This window comes from Entelurus aequoreus, linkage group LG08 (assembly GCF_033978785.1).
Source record: "Entelurus aequoreus isolate RoL-2023_Sb linkage group LG08, RoL_Eaeq_v1.1, whole genome shotgun sequence".
NCBI lineage: Eukaryota > Metazoa > Chordata > Actinopteri > Syngnathiformes > Syngnathidae > Entelurus > Entelurus aequoreus.
Genome location: NC_084738.1, coordinates 48,641,572 through 48,657,369, shown reverse-complemented (window position 1 = coordinate 48,657,369; position 15,798 = coordinate 48,641,572). Strand labels below are relative to the sequence as shown.

Below are 15,798 nucleotides of genomic sequence, written 5' to 3'. Positions count from 1 at the left end.
GTTGAAAACAGCCCTGAGAGGAATTTATAGTACAGTTCATAAAAAGTTAATAGAATTAAAATTGATGGAGAATGTCAGACTATTTCATTCAGAAAGACTGTAGGTTAGCTAGCTCATTTAAAATATCCTAAACTTTTTTTTGACCCTGCCTCTTAAAAGAATCGGAATCGAGAATCGTCAGGAATCGGAATCGAAACAAAGAACCGGAATCGGAATCGTTCGAATTCAAACGATACCCAACCCTAGTGCTGATCAAAGGTGAGTTTATTGTCCAAGGTTACGCCCAGGTATTTAAAAGTGTCAACTGTTTTACCTGTTTGTGTGTTTATGATGATGGGGTTCTGAGGTGAGGGGGGGTTGAACCATATTTATTTTGTTTTATTGACATTGATAACTGGCTGTGCATGACTCTGTGAAATGTTTGACTGTGTTATGATAGTCCAGGACGGATTGACTGTTTCTCGTTGTTCCCATTGGGTTGAGTTTTTTCTTGCCCTGATGTGGTATCTGAGCCGAGGATGTCATTGTGGCTTGTGCAGCCCTTTGAGACACTTGTGATTAAGGGCTATATAAATAAATGTTACTTGATCGATTGATACATTCTATTGTATTGTTTTTCATGCAATATTTCTAATCTAAAATTGTATTTTTTAAAAGCATGTTACTTAAAATTGTGCTGTTTCGGGGGAGCCAAGCACCGATTAAATAGAGTTCTGCTAACCAATTAAGCTCGTATCCCGAGGTACCAATCTATATTATAATTTTATTATTAATATTTATTGAACACTTTAATTTAAATTTGTTAAAAACAATTATTTCATCAAGCTCTGCTGCTGTGTTATTTAATAATAATAATAATACCTGGGATTTATATAGCGCTTTTCTAAGTACCCAAAGTCGCTTTACATGTTAAAAACCCATCATTCATTCACACCTGGTGGTGGTAAGCTACTTTCGTAGCCACAGTTGCCCTCGGGTAGACTGACGGAAGCGTGGCTGCCAATTTGCGCCTACGGCCCCTCCGACCACCACCTATCATTCATTCAACATTCATTCACCGGTGTGAGCGGCACCGGGGGCAAGGGTGAAGTGTCCTGCCCAAGGACACAACGGCATGGTCAGAGGCGGGGAGCGAACCTGCAACCCTCAGGTTTCTGACACGGGCACTCTACCCACTACGCCATGCCGCCCCCAATATTTGTTGCCTATCATATGTACTTATTATATAACTGACAGTCAGTGATGAGCAAACTACTTGGAAAATGTAGTAAGCTAAGCTACAAGTTACTCTCAATTAAACTTAGTTAAGCTACAGGGAAAGCTAGTCCCGGAGAATTGTAGCAAGCTACACTACAAGCTACACGGCAAAAGTAGCTTGCTACATCAAAGCTATGTTTAACGGCATTTATATCTATGGGCCTACATGTATAATATCAATGTTAATGTAACTGAGAGTGTACCCAGTAAGGGTCCATTACTATTAACTATCTGTCATTTAGCTGGGGACACCCTACAACTACCTCTAGGGGTGCCCACATGCCACTGTATTTATTTATTTAGAATGCCTTTTCTTTTGCCCACCCCTATAATGTTATTAATTTGTTCTGCCTACAGTAAAAAAAAAACAGCATCTATTGATGTCTGGACAAAAAAAAAACTAGGGATGTCCGATAATGGCTTTTTTGCCGATATCCGATATTCCAATATTGTCCAACTCTTAATTACCGATACCGATATCCAATGTTCCCTCTAAGGTGCGCGCCTGTGCAATTGCGCACTGCTCAAGCGTCCTCTGTGCACGGCAAATCTATGCCACGCACAAAATCAAATAAAAAAATAAGCGCATAACAATTTTCGACACGACACAAACACGACAGAGAAAACAGTTTTCGTCATCATTGTTCAAATATTGTAACGTCTGTAGAGACGCTTTGAGGACATGAATTCCATCGATCACTTTACTGAGCAAAACTCTTTATTGTCGGCCATAAACACATCACCAAAACATTAGTAAAAAAATTATATCCAGCAAAACTGGTCATTTTCTGCAGTACAAACCAGACCAAAACCAACTTTGTTATATCAACAGCAGCCGCTCGCTCTTTCTCACTTGCGCCAACACATGCACATATGGCACTTAGCCAGTGATGCGTTTACAGCCACACAAAAAGTCGGACAACTCCAACACCACACATAAAGTGTAATTCCAGGTCGTTACACTATGATTTACCAATCAAATGTGTGCTTATTCTAGTGTCATTTATTAGGAATCTTCATTTATAAATATTAATCATGAAATGCTGTTAGTATACTAAATAAATACTAATACAAATATATTTTTTACAAACAGGAAGTTGCAGGAATGTACACATGATCCCCTGCTTACATCTCATTGTGCAACATGTGAATGTTTTAATGGGAACTAAATGCAATGTCTGAAAGGGGTACAAATTATTTCCAAAGCAGGACCTCCACCCAGACAAACAATACAAGTACACAATTCATGAAAAACAATATTTTTTGTTATTGTCATTGTAAGTGGGCCTAAACACTTATATTAGAAAATAACCTCATGGCTCATGACTGCTGTCATTTGATTATAATAATAAGAGAATGTTGTCTGTCTATCTGTGTTGGCCCTGCGATGTGGTGGGGACTTGTCCAGGGTGTACCCCGCCTTCCGCCCGAATGCAGCTGAGATAGGCTTCAGCACCCCCCGCGACCCCGAAAGGGACAAGCGGTAGAAAATGGATGGATGGATGGAGATTTAACTTGTTATTTAGTCAGGTTTGGGACAGGTGTGCTGCTGGTGTAGCCACAGTGTGCACGTCTGATGTTGCTCACATGGGCTCCACTGAATGCTCAGGGAGTTTTTGCGTTTGCTCACACACATGAAAAATTGGAGGGAACATTGCCGATATCAACCGATACCGATATATACAGTCGTGGAATTAACACATTATTATGCCTAATTTGGACAACCAGGTATGGTGAAAATAAGGTCCTTTTTTTAAAATTTATAAAATAAGATAAATAAATTAAAAACATTTTCTTGAATAAAAAAGAAAGTAAAACAATATAAAACAGTTACATAGAAACTAGTAATTAATGAAAATGCGTAAAATTAACTGTTAAAGGTTAGTACTATTAGTGGACCAGCAGCACGCACAATCATGTGTGCTTACGGACTGCATCCCTTGCAGACTGTATTGATATATATTGATATATAATGTAGGAACCAGAATATTAATAACAGAAAGAAACAACCCTTTTGTGTGAATGAGTGTGAATGAGTGTAAATGGGGGAGGGAGGTTTTTTGGGTTGGTGCACTAATTGTAAGTGTATCTTGTGTTTTTTATGTTGATTTAATAGAGAAAAAACAAAAACAAAAAAAACCTGATACCGGTAATTTCCGATATTACATTTTAAAGCATTTATCGGCCGATATTATCGGACATCTCTAGAAAAAACAATAACTTGTGTGTTGTTTGGAAACAGTTGGTAATGGTTATGTGCAGTAAAACTTTTCATGCACTCAACTTACCTTAATTTGTGTTCCTAAATTTGTGTTGGACGTCTTCGATGAAGAGAGCAGTTATGATTTTGGTTTACAGAGTAAACAACTTAAAACTAAGGTTTTGGGCATTGTTTTCTCTGAACGCATACATTTGTCTAAATATGGCTAAGAACACGCATTATTGTGGGTTTCCTGGTTGTCGTCTTCATCACTAAAAGAAAAATCTAATCTGCTGGAGAGAATCCCTCTGCCATTTTCAAATATGTTTCTTTTTTTGAGTTGTCAGCTTGAATCGTCCCTCTGTCTCCGACTCCCTTGTCGTCATGTGACATGACTGTGTGACTGTTATGATTTTGCTTACTAGTTTCGATGACCCACCTTATCTTGCGTCTGATTGACCAGTCCGTAATGTTTCACCATAACCTTAGCCAATTGTGACTCCTCATACAAACAACAACCAATCATCATGGATTTTCTCCACATGGATGGATGTTCTCTTTCATCAAGATCATTGTATTTTCTCCAATTTTTTGGGGGGCCTTGATTCGGAGTCCATTTTCTTTTTTGTAGTTTGTAGCTTTGATGTAAGCTACCTATAGCTATGAGTCTAAACGTAGCTAAGCCCCAGGAAAAGCTACACGTTCAAAATGTAGTAATGCTACATGTAGCTTGTTACTGCCCATCACTGCTAATAGTTATCTAACTTTAATCAAGTAACTGCTAAGACACACAGCCAAACTCCCGTATCAGCCAATATTGATGATATTGGTGATATTTAATCTGCTTGGTGTGAGTTGAAGCATAAAAGTAAAGACTCCTTGTCTCCAAAGGAGTTACGTCAGGCAAGCATGTGTTGTCCATTGTGATAAAGACATATGGAGATGACTCCTGAGAGGCAGATGCCGCCCTCAGAGGTTTTTTGATAATAGACTGGCGCCACTATAAGTAGCTCACAGGCTCCTTCAATCCGTCACAATCAGGTGACACAGGTAGTACAAAAAGTTGTGTCATATAAGCAATCTTGCATAAAGCAGGGGTGGGCAATACTGCACATTTTAATACAGAGTAAAGACAACTGATAAAGACATTTTTCAAGATGGCTGATGTATTTTGTGTGTGTTTTTATTTTTATTTTTTAATGTTGTTGAGAGTGATTATAATCAGAATATAAAACACACAATAAAGAGTTTAGGCTTTTTTAAGCAACAATTTAGGAGTAATTTAACAGTATAAAAATACAGCAATAAAATACAATGTTACATATCAAAATAACACAACAAGTATTAGTTTTCATTTAATTTAATTGTTAAGAAAAATAAAGTCAGTTGTGTAAAAAAAGCAAACAAATGCAAAAAACTACTATTTTCTCTTTTGGCAAACCCGAAACCCTCCTGAGTTTCTCAACAATATCAACAATATATATATAACAATATCAAAAATTTAATAATATATAAATATAATAATACCAACAACATGTAGACATAACAATATCAACAGCACAACAATAAATAAGTACAACAATAGCAATAATATAACACTATATGAATATAACAATATCAAAAATACAACAATGTCAACAATATATAACTTTAACAATATCAAAAATATATAAATATATAACAAAATCAAAAACATAACAATATCAACATTATATAATTATAACAATTCCAAAATATGGTTTATGGTTTGAGTTTATTTCCAACATGCATACAATTACAACATGATACATCACAATTTCCAGTTTCTCTTTAGAATGTATTCTTTTTATTGCAAGCATTTTTTTTATTCCTTTTGTCATTCATGGACAATGTTTGTCATAAAACATTATAAACGTGTTTACAAAATTACCATATGCTTCATCAACATAATGGTTGCTTAGAGTACGCACCGGCATTTATTTTGTCATTGGTGTTTTCAGCTGTGGGGTAGTAATCACGGCCCTTACTTAAACCTGCATTGCGATCTACTCAGTCTGGGTCTGTTGTTCGCCACTGGCTACTGTTGAGGTTTATGTTCCAGGCTATGCTAATTTAACTTGTGTACTACACTTTACCTGCGCTCCTACCGACAATCGCTGTGTTGTTTTGCCTTGGTTTTGGAATTAAAATATCATTCTTACCTCCAAGCTGCTTCCTGCCGTTTATCCTGCATCTTGGGCACATGACCTTCGCAGCAATGCGACCCACAGCATGATGCTTCCCCCCACCATGATGCTTCCCCCTACCATGCTTCACTTTAGGGAAGGTATTGGACTGGGGGATTTTTTAGTTTTCATGCATTTGCAAATAAATAAAAAACACTTTTCACTTTGTCATTATGGGGTATTGTCTGTAAAATTTTGAGGACAAAAATAAATGTATTTAATTTTGGCTGTAACATAACAACATTTGGAAAAAGTGAAGCCCTGTAAATACTTTCCGAATCACTGTACATACACAAAATTAGCACAGCAACATAGTATGAAATGTAATAAAACAACAGAAGAATCTAAATAAAAATTATGGACAAAAGGAGGAAATAATAATTCTCATTAGGTTTGTGGACAAAGCCACTAAGAAAATATTAAAGCAACCCCTATTTACTGTTTCAATGTCGTTATGTTGACCAGTCTGAGGGGCATCAACATAAGCGGGTTCCACTGTAATACAACACTGATATATTACAGGAGGAAGTTACCCACAAAACTCTATTATTATTAGAGATGTCCGATAATGGCATTTTTGTCGATATCCGATATTCCGATATTGTCCAACTCTTAATTACTGATTCCGATATCAACCGATACAGATATATACAGTCGTGGAATTAACACATTATTATGCCTAATTTTGTTGTGATGCCCCGCTGGATGCATTGAACAATGTAACTGTACCATGAATTGATTAACGTGGACCCCGACTAAAGCAAGTTGAAAAACTTATTCGGGTGTTACCATTTAGTGGTCAATTGTACAGAACATGTACTGTACTGTGCAATCTACTAATACAAGTTTCAATCAATCAATCAAAAACAAGGTTTTCCAAAATAAGAGAACAACTTCAACTCCAGTTATGGAAAAAAGTGCCAACATGGCACTGCCATATTTATAATTGAAGTCACAAAGTGCATTATTTTTTCTAACATACCTCAAAACAGCTTGGAATTTGGGGCATGCTCTCTCTGAGATAATCCTGATAGCCATTACAACTATGGGAAATACTATACTTTGACTTTCACAAAGTGCATTATTATTATTATTTTTTAAACATGCCTCAAAACAACAGCTACAAATACAATGAAGGCACACAGCTTCAGTCCAGAGTACCTTGAGACTTCCGAATTTGGGAGATGGGGGGTGGGGTTGAGGTGGGCGGGGTTTGGGGGCGGGTTTTGGTGGTAGCGGGGGAGGGGGTATATATTGTAGCGTCCCAGAAAAGTTAGTGCTGCAAGGGGTTCTGGGTATTTGTTCTGTTGTGTTTATGTTGTGTTACGGTGCGGATGTTCTCCCAAAATGTGTTTGTCATTCTTGTTTGGTGTGGGTTCACAGTGTGGCGCATATTTGTAACAGTGTTAAAGTTGTTTGTACGGACACCCTCAGTGTGACCTGTATGGCTATTGCATAAAGCCGTAGATATCATGTGACTGGGCCGGCACGCAAAGGCAGTGCCTTTAAAGTTTATTGGCGCTCTGTACTTCTCCCTATGTCCGTGTACACAGCGGCATTTTAAAAAGTAATGGACTTCACTTTTTGAAACCGATACCGATAATCTTGAAACCGATACCGATCATTTCCGATATTATATTTTAAAGCATTTATCGGCCGATAATATCGGCAGTCCGATATTATCGGACATTCCTAATTATTATTATTAGTAATAATAATGTCAACAATGTGCTACATATGTGTAGTACTGCAGGATATCTTTTTTTTTTTTTTTAAAACAACTTTGTTGTTTCTGCTTTGTGTCTAAAAGTATGGAATGACTCCACTGATGCATGCAGCCTACAAAGGCAAAGCCGATATGTGTCGTCTGCTGCTGCAGCATGGTGCTGATGTCAACTGCAATCAACACGAGTATGGATACACCGCTCTCATGTTTGCTGGATTGTCAGGTAAAAAAAAAAAAAAAAGTGTTTTATTGTGCCAATGCTTAAGTGTGGCTGGATCAAAAGAGACGTCGGAGATTCTTTACTGAACCAAAAGTTGCTTTATTACAAGCGAGCGTCAATATACAGGACTGCAGTTCCTGGAGGAGGTCAGGTCAAGAAAATGAGGCACTCCTAACTTGGAGAAGCCAAACCATAATTTTTTATATTTCTCCTTCCTGTCTCTGTGTGTGTGTGCTAAGTCAGGAGAGCGCATCTGACCATAAAAGGAGAAGTTTGTGTGTAAGTGTCTAAAAAACAACTGCTCTAAGTCACATCTTAAATATTGGCGTTGGGCAAAACATATAGTCTCTTCTCAAGGATAGGGCTATCACTTTTGCATTTTACAGCAACATGTCTCAGGGTTCATGCTTAACTAAAGGGAATTGCAAATTCCTGTTAATAAATTATAGTGTCACCCCGTAGGCAAGACGGACATCACTTCCATGATGCTGGACGCCGGTGCAGAGGCAGACCTTGTGAACTCAGTGGGTCGCACTGCAGCTCAGATGGCGGCTTTTGTGGGTGAGACGGACGCAGACAAGTCTGCAGTGTTAACGAGATGGCAAATCTGCGACCGCTCTTTTCCAGGCCAGCACGACTGCGTGACGGTGATCAACAACTTCTTTTCACTGGCAAGACTGGAGTACTACACCAGACCTCAGGGGCTGGAGCTAGAGCCAAGGCTGCCTCCGGGGCTAGCAGCACCCCTGCACAAAATCATTATGACGACCAACCTCAACCCAGTCAAGGTGAAGCCTGCTAAGTTACTCAGTACGAATTAACCTTTGAACCGCTTGTTGACTGACTTCTATTCTAGTGACAATTCTGCGTCTATTTGCATGCCTTAACGCGTCTACTGTACCGTTTCTGGAAACTGTAGTTAGTTGAAATTTGTCACGGAAAACATTAGTTTGTGGAAATTCAACTGATACAGTGGTACCTACACTTTTCATACAATTCAGTCTTTGACAAACTCTTTCATCAAAAGTTTCCCCCGGTTTTAGTCTACCGTCTCAGTTACCGTACGAACCAAACATTGTGCTTAACAAACTACTCAGTATGCCCGTTTAGGCCCTATCCTTCAGCGGATTTATGTGCTCAACAAATAATCCCACGTGTGTTATTAATACACTGTGTGAGTTCAACTGTGCTAGTAAGGTGAAACACAACGTGTTATAAAGACGTTTGCCTGTACCCAACTCCCAAGTCACTCGCCCGCAATTCTGTCGCCACTCTATTACATCATCACCAGTTGAAGCTGGAGTTCTTTGCTAACCAACACAGATACACAACAAGTCTCCATGCTTTATGCTGTTGAGCACGACTGCAAAATAATCCACCATGGGGCCAAAGAAAGTTGCGAGTGCCAGCACTTTGGTAGATAAGGTGAGAAACACTATTGAATACAAGAAAGAACTCGAAGCAAAGTTCAAAGGGGACGTACGTATGGTTCTCCCTCTCCGCTCATCGCTGTCTTTGTCAGAGTCTTCAACAAAGGTAAACATGATGTTTAATATTCATTTATCCATTTAATTCCTCATTTGTATGTATTTCACATTGTTTTTTGCATGTACAGCTATCATTATGCCCTATAAAATGTATTTTCTTTTCATATTTGTGGGTGTATAGAACGGATAAATTGGATTTAGATGATTTTCTATGGGGAAATTTGCTTCCGTTGTCGTACGATTCAGTCTTTGTCGGACCTTTAGGAACAGATTACAAAGGAACAACTGATTTACACAACAACACTGTTGGCTGGGACCGACTTTTCCGAAAGTAAGCAATCAAAACGTGATGACAAATAATACATGAATACAATGTGTGTAATGATGCATTTGACACAGGTTCATCAAAAAGTGCATACCAACATACAAACCCCAAAACCAGTGAAGTTGGCACGTTGTGAAAATCGTAAATAAAGACAGAATACAATGATTTGCAAATCCTTTTCAACCTATGTTCAATTGAATAGACTGCAAAGACAAGCTATTTAATGTTCGAACTGGAAAACGTTATTTTTTGGAATTTGATGCCTGCCACATGTTTCTAAAAAGCTGGTACAAGTGGCAAAAAAGACTGAGAAAGTTGAGGATTGCTCATCAAACACTCCCACAGGTGAACAGGCTAATTGGGAATAGGTGGGTGCCATTATTGGGTATAAAAGCAGCTTCCATGAAATGCTCAGTCATTCACAAACAAGGATGGGGTGAAGGTCACCCCTTTGTTAACAAATGCGTGAGCAAATTGTCGAACAGTTTAAAAACAACATTTCTCAATGAGTTATTGCAAGGAATTTATGGATTTCCCAGTCTAAGGTCTGTAATATACTCAAAAGGTTCAGAGAATCTGGAGAAATCACTGCACGTAACATTGAATGCCCGCGACCTTGGATCCCTCAGGCGGTACTACATCAAAAACCGACATCAGTATGTAAAGGATAACACCACATGGGCTCAGGAACACTTCAGAAAACCACTTTCAATAACTACAGTTTGTCGCTACATATGTAAGTGCAAGTTAAAACTCTACCATGCAAAGCAAAAGCCATTTATCAACAACACCCAGAAACTCCACCTGCTTCGCTGGGCCCGAGCTCATCTAAGATGGACGGATGCAAAGTGGAAAAGTGTTCTTTGGTCTGATGAGTCCGCAGAGCATGAGTTAGTAGCAATACCCTTTTACTTTCGAAAAATAAATGTATAAACATTTTGAATTTGGTCTGAAAATTGGGTGTTTCTCCAATGCCAATGAAATGTTTCTGGACGATGTAATCTTTTTGAACTGCAATGCACTTATTGCATGAAACTCTTTGGTTTGGCATTTGGATTCTGCAGTGAAACAAAAAAAGTAAGTCAGTTAGTCCAAGCCGGTTTATAAAAAACATATGTCTATTTTGCTTTCCCGGGTAGAAAAACAGATGGTTTTGAGTTCTTCTCGTGAGCTGGCACCACTCACAGTGAAGCAATGCATTGTGGGTTTGCTGTTGCCTGGTTACATAGGGTCTTGCATTCACAGTTTTTGCTCTGGTAGGACTTATCTGAGGGCCCCGCAAATGTTAAATGTTTTTTTGCTGGGTGATTTCACTTCAAAATACAGCATGACGATACTTTAGATAAAACTGTTTTGACCAAATAAATGATGTGCATTGAATTTAAACATTAAAAAAATGCTCCTGTATGACATTCTGAAAATGAAATTGCTTTTGTGTCAAGTGTGTTAAAGCTGATTTTAATCAAAATGCTAGTGTCATTATTCTGATTACAATTTATATCGTTTGACAGCACTAATATACTATAAATAGAAAAACCTATAATAACTACTTTTCATGCCTTATTTTTCTGTGTAATCCAAGTCATACGTGTCAGTGTCAGTAGCTCTCAGACACTATCTGACTATTGGACAGAAAATGTCAGCTTGTTGCGGACTACGTGGCTCAGTTGGTAGAGCGGCCGTGCCAGCAACCTGAGGGTTCCTGGTTTCATCCCTGGCTTCCGTCTTCCCAGTCACGTCCATTGTGTCCTTGACCAAGCCACTTCACCGTTGCTCCTGATGGGTCGTGGTTAGGGCCTTGCACGCCATCAGTGTGTGAATGGGTGAATGTGGAAATAGTGTCAAAGCACTTTGAGTACCTTGAAGGTAGAAAAGCACTATATCAGTAAAACCCATTTACCATTTAGCTTTCAAATGAGACCGAGGGGTCTTAAACTCAATGGTGGTAGAGGCGGGAATTGGAATTATGTTTTAACCACATGGCTATATATGTTAACAACTTCTACTTGCAGTTATAGTGACCCTAAATTACGGTAGGCCTTAAGTCATTATAAATGTTGAGTTGCGTTGAGTTGAGTTTGAGTTTATTTCGAACATGCATGCATACAACATGATACATCACAATTTCCAGTTTCTCTATTCAACTTGTTCGAAAAGGAGTAGGAAGAAGCAGAGTTTATTTAATCCTACCCCTTTTCCTTTGCATAGCAGTTGCTAAAACTTTAGTTCCCTTCCTGTTCTCAATTTATTCACAATATACTTCATAAGTAATAACAATAAAAATAAATAAATAAATAAATAATAATTGATGAAGTTAGTTATATTTCATAGGGTGAGATGAGTAAGATTATCTTGAAAATGAATGGATGGATGAGATAAATACATAGTTATCATAGTTCTTCTTCTTTGTACTTTGTAAACATTGAATGTAAAATTCAATGTAAAAATGTTATATTTTGACACTGTCGAGGTCCTAAGACAGGGGTCGGCAACCTTTACCACTCAAAGTAGTGTTGTGTCGTTCGCGAACGATCTGTTCGAACGAACGAATCTTTTGAGTGAACGTACTGAACCGAATCACTTCATGAACTGATTCGTTCCTTTCTCAGTTCAGTTGAGCTCCGCCACGACCATGCCGGTATGAGTGCAACTGGTGCATTCTGTGACTCACTGAACCCTCGACGTCGGCGAACGACGCAACCAGCTACTCATCATGGGTGCGGGGGGAGGGACTGAGCGAACGATTCGTTCACCGCGGATTAACGATATGAATCACTCAGTGAACGACAACACTCTCGCTCTCTGCTCTGCTTGCCCCAATGCCGCGAGTGATTCTCCTCCCGTCGCGGGGATATGTTTCATGCCGTTGGCATCCGTTCTCCATTCATTCTCCAAGCTAATGGCTAATGTTGACTCAAGCCACATGAAAACAAACACACACACGCGCCCCGTCCCCATTATCTCAACACATAAAGGGGTGAGGGGGAGGGGCGGGGGTAAAGTGTAGGGCAGGCTGTTTTGAGAAGATTTAAAATAAAAATAATAACTAATGTATGCACACATACATAGGCTATTATTTACACAGTTATTGTAACAAAAATAAATTTCTCTTTGGGGATCAATTCTGATTCATATTATTATTATTATTATCCCTTCTACTGCAACTGTTGTTGTTGTTGTTTAGTAGCTATCATCATCATTATAATAATGCTGATTTGCAATTAAACTGTACTTTATATTAAAACCTACAAGAACTGACTGGTTGTCGCTGAGGACGTGATTCAGGTTCGCGCTGCACTCACTCACTCATTCAGAATCAGGACTCGCGAACCTACTGACACAGAGAACTGACGGTGTTGCGGAGGAGGACGTCACATTGAGGCTCTCGTTCAGTCACTGTGCGCGTCGTTCATTGGGTGCTGAGGGCTTGTGTCGTTCGCGAACTGACACACACCGAGATCTGCCGCTGGGGAAGCTGTTACTGACTGACTCATGATTCGCCGACCTGCACACAGAACTGCTGCTGCAGAAGTGATTCAGGTTCATGTACTGAACTGTGCTGACTGTGGCGCTGTGTCAGTCACTCACTGCCTGGTGTACTGCATGCACAGAGCTGTGTAGGGACTCGCGTTCACCCTATTTGCTGCTTCTCCCGCGAATGTCTGCACTGTACTGTACTACGCATGCACCCCCCCCCCCTCCTAATTTTTTTTTTTTGGGGGGGGGCGGGGAATTCGGTGAACGAATTCGGTGAACGAATTTTTTGAACGACTCAATTTAAGGAACTGATTCTAGTGATTCAGTACAGTCAAAAGAACTGCCGATCCCATCACTAACTCAAAGAGCCATTTTGACAAGTTTCACAAATAAAAGAAAACAATGGGAGCCACAAAACTCTTTTGAAAATTTAAAATGAAATAATACTACATACCAAACTTTTTTTGCTTTGTGCTATGTTTTAACCAGGGGTCTCAGACACACGCCCCGGCCCGCACCTTAATATGGAAATTGAATGTTAGTGCGGCCCGCGAGTTTTAATAGAATGGCACTTGATAACGTCTTACTTGCCAACCCTTCCAATTTTTCCAGGAGGCTCCTGAATTTCGGGGCGTGATGGCACTGCTTTTAACACACACTTCAGCCTGATCAAACAGCGTACCTGTTCGGCCACATTTTGAATACGGTTTAGCTTACACACGTTGGTGACAGCAAGGCATACTTGCTCAACAGCCACACAGCTTACACTCAGCTGTGGCCGTATAAAACAACTTTAACACTTTTACGTTACAAATATGCACCACACTGTGAACCCACACCAAAAAAGAATGACAAACACATTTCTGGAGAACATCCGCACCGTAACACAACATAAACACAACAAAACAAATACCCAGAATCCCATGCAGCCCTAACTCTTCCGGTCTACATATACACCCCCGGTACCACCAAACCCCGCCCACCTCAACGGACGCACGGTGGGGGGGGGGGGGGTATTTGGTGGTAGCGGGGGTGTATATGTAGACCGGAAGAGTTAGGGCCGCATGGGATTCTGGGTATTTGTTGTGTTGTGTTTATGTTGTGTTACGGTGCGGAGGTTCTCCAGAAATGTGTTTGTCATTCTTTTTTGGTGTGGGTTCACAGTGTGGCGCATATTTGTAACGTAACAGTGTTAAAGTTGTTTTATACGTCCACCGTCAGTGTAAGCTGTGTGGCTGTTGAGCAAGTATGCCTTGCTGTCTCCTACGTGTGCAAGTAAAAGTTACACACAACATGTGGCTGGGTTTGTACGCTGTTTGTATAGGCTATAGAGGACAATAAATGCAGTGCCAATAGGGTAAGCCCTTAATTTAGTTGCTAGGGTGAGAATCGGAGAGTATTATCCCCGGGGGATTTCTAGGAGAGGGACTGAGATCCGTAAGTCTCCTGGGAAAATCGGGAGGGTTGGCAAGTATGCTGGAAAAATCGGGTGGGTCGCAAGTATGCAGCTGAGCCGCATCAGAATGGTCAAAGAGCCGCATGCGGCTCCGGAGCCGCGGGTTGCTGACCCCTGTCCTTAGAAGATGCTCAGAGATACTTCAGCTTGCTTACAGGACGTTGCTCTTTGTGTTGCCCAATGTGTTTGTTTTGTGGTACAGTTATATTTGTGGATTTTCATATCTTCTTATCGTAAAGGAAGCATTCATCATAATCTTTAAGCAGAAAGAACATTTATTAATTAAAGGTGGGTGCAAACAAGCTTTTATTGTGTGTGTCTTTACCGCCATCTCCGGGTCTGAGTTGAATGTCAAAGTCGACCAACTTCTCAGTTTATGACTCTAGTATCCAGGTGAGAGGCATGATTTCTAATCTAGAATTAACTTTTACCAATTTAGAGGCGATGCAGCAGCTCATCGCCTCAGTATGCCAAGGCTCAGTATGTCAATACTGTAATCACGGCGCCGCTAAAAGCAGTTCTTCGGCATTAGCACTTCTAATAACATTGCTAATACTTGGTTAATATTCAGGTCACAGGATGTAAATGGTGTATTGTTGGCCGTTTCTTTAGAGGGCTTTAAGGGCACAATAGATTACCCCATTAGCTGCATTGTCAGCTGCCTCATACTTGCCGTACATTACACATTAGAATGCATAAAAAAAGAAAAACGTGTTCTTGTTTTACATTCGGATTGTGAATGATGGACAAAATTCCCCAAAAAGTGCAATTCCCCCTTTAAGTTAAGTAGAGGCACACAAAATAAACGCACGCATATGCAACATGTGTACATGTTTATTTAACCTGCTGTCCAATCTGCCAGTTGGTCATGCTGGTGAGGGAGAATCCCGTTCTGGTGGATGTTGGGGCGCTGGAGAAGTGTTCCCAAGTGATGGACCTGCTGTGTGAGCAGTGTGTGAAGCAGCAGAACATGAACGAAGTCTTGGCCATGAAGATGCATTACATCAGCTGCGTGCTGCAGAAATGTGCGACCTTCCTGCAGAAACAAGACGACAAGTTGGACGCGCTGGTAAAAAGGTGAGTATTAGAAATGCCTATGCTATGATTCGGAGCACCGGTGTGGATACAGAACTAATATTTCAACATCCATGGCTTTAATCGAAATAACGGAAGAGATTACCAATACAATATATGGTAAACCGTATGCAGCAGCAGTGTTTATGGATCTAACTAAAGCATTTGACACAATTAATCGCAATATTTTAAACAAAAATGGTATGGCATCAGAATGTTGGTCTTGAACTGGATAAGAAGTTACTTAAACAACAGGAAGAAATACATGAAGTTAGGCGAACACACGTCTACAACGCTAAATATATCCTGTGGCGTACCCCAGGGATCAATACTAGGACCAAAACTGTTCAATCTCTATATAAACGACATTTA

General features: G+C 39.9%; 1 protein-coding gene across 2 annotated transcripts in view; it reads left to right on the top strand.

Moving 5' to 3' along the window:
- Positions 1-15,798, top strand: part of LOC133655995 (ankyrin repeat and MYND domain-containing protein 2-like) — a 35,394-nt gene that overhangs the window by 4,349 nt on the left and 15,247 nt on the right. For both annotated transcript variants that reach the window (XM_062056710.1, XM_062056709.1), the window contains exons 3-6: positions 7,472-7,610; positions 8,070-8,168; positions 8,235-8,395; positions 15,215-15,429. In XM_062056710.1, the coding sequence (XP_061912694.1) occupies positions 7,472-7,610; positions 8,070-8,168; positions 8,235-8,395; positions 15,215-15,429 (614 nt within the window). The remainder of the gene's footprint in view (positions 1-7,471; positions 7,611-8,069; positions 8,169-8,234; positions 8,396-15,214; positions 15,430-15,798) is intronic.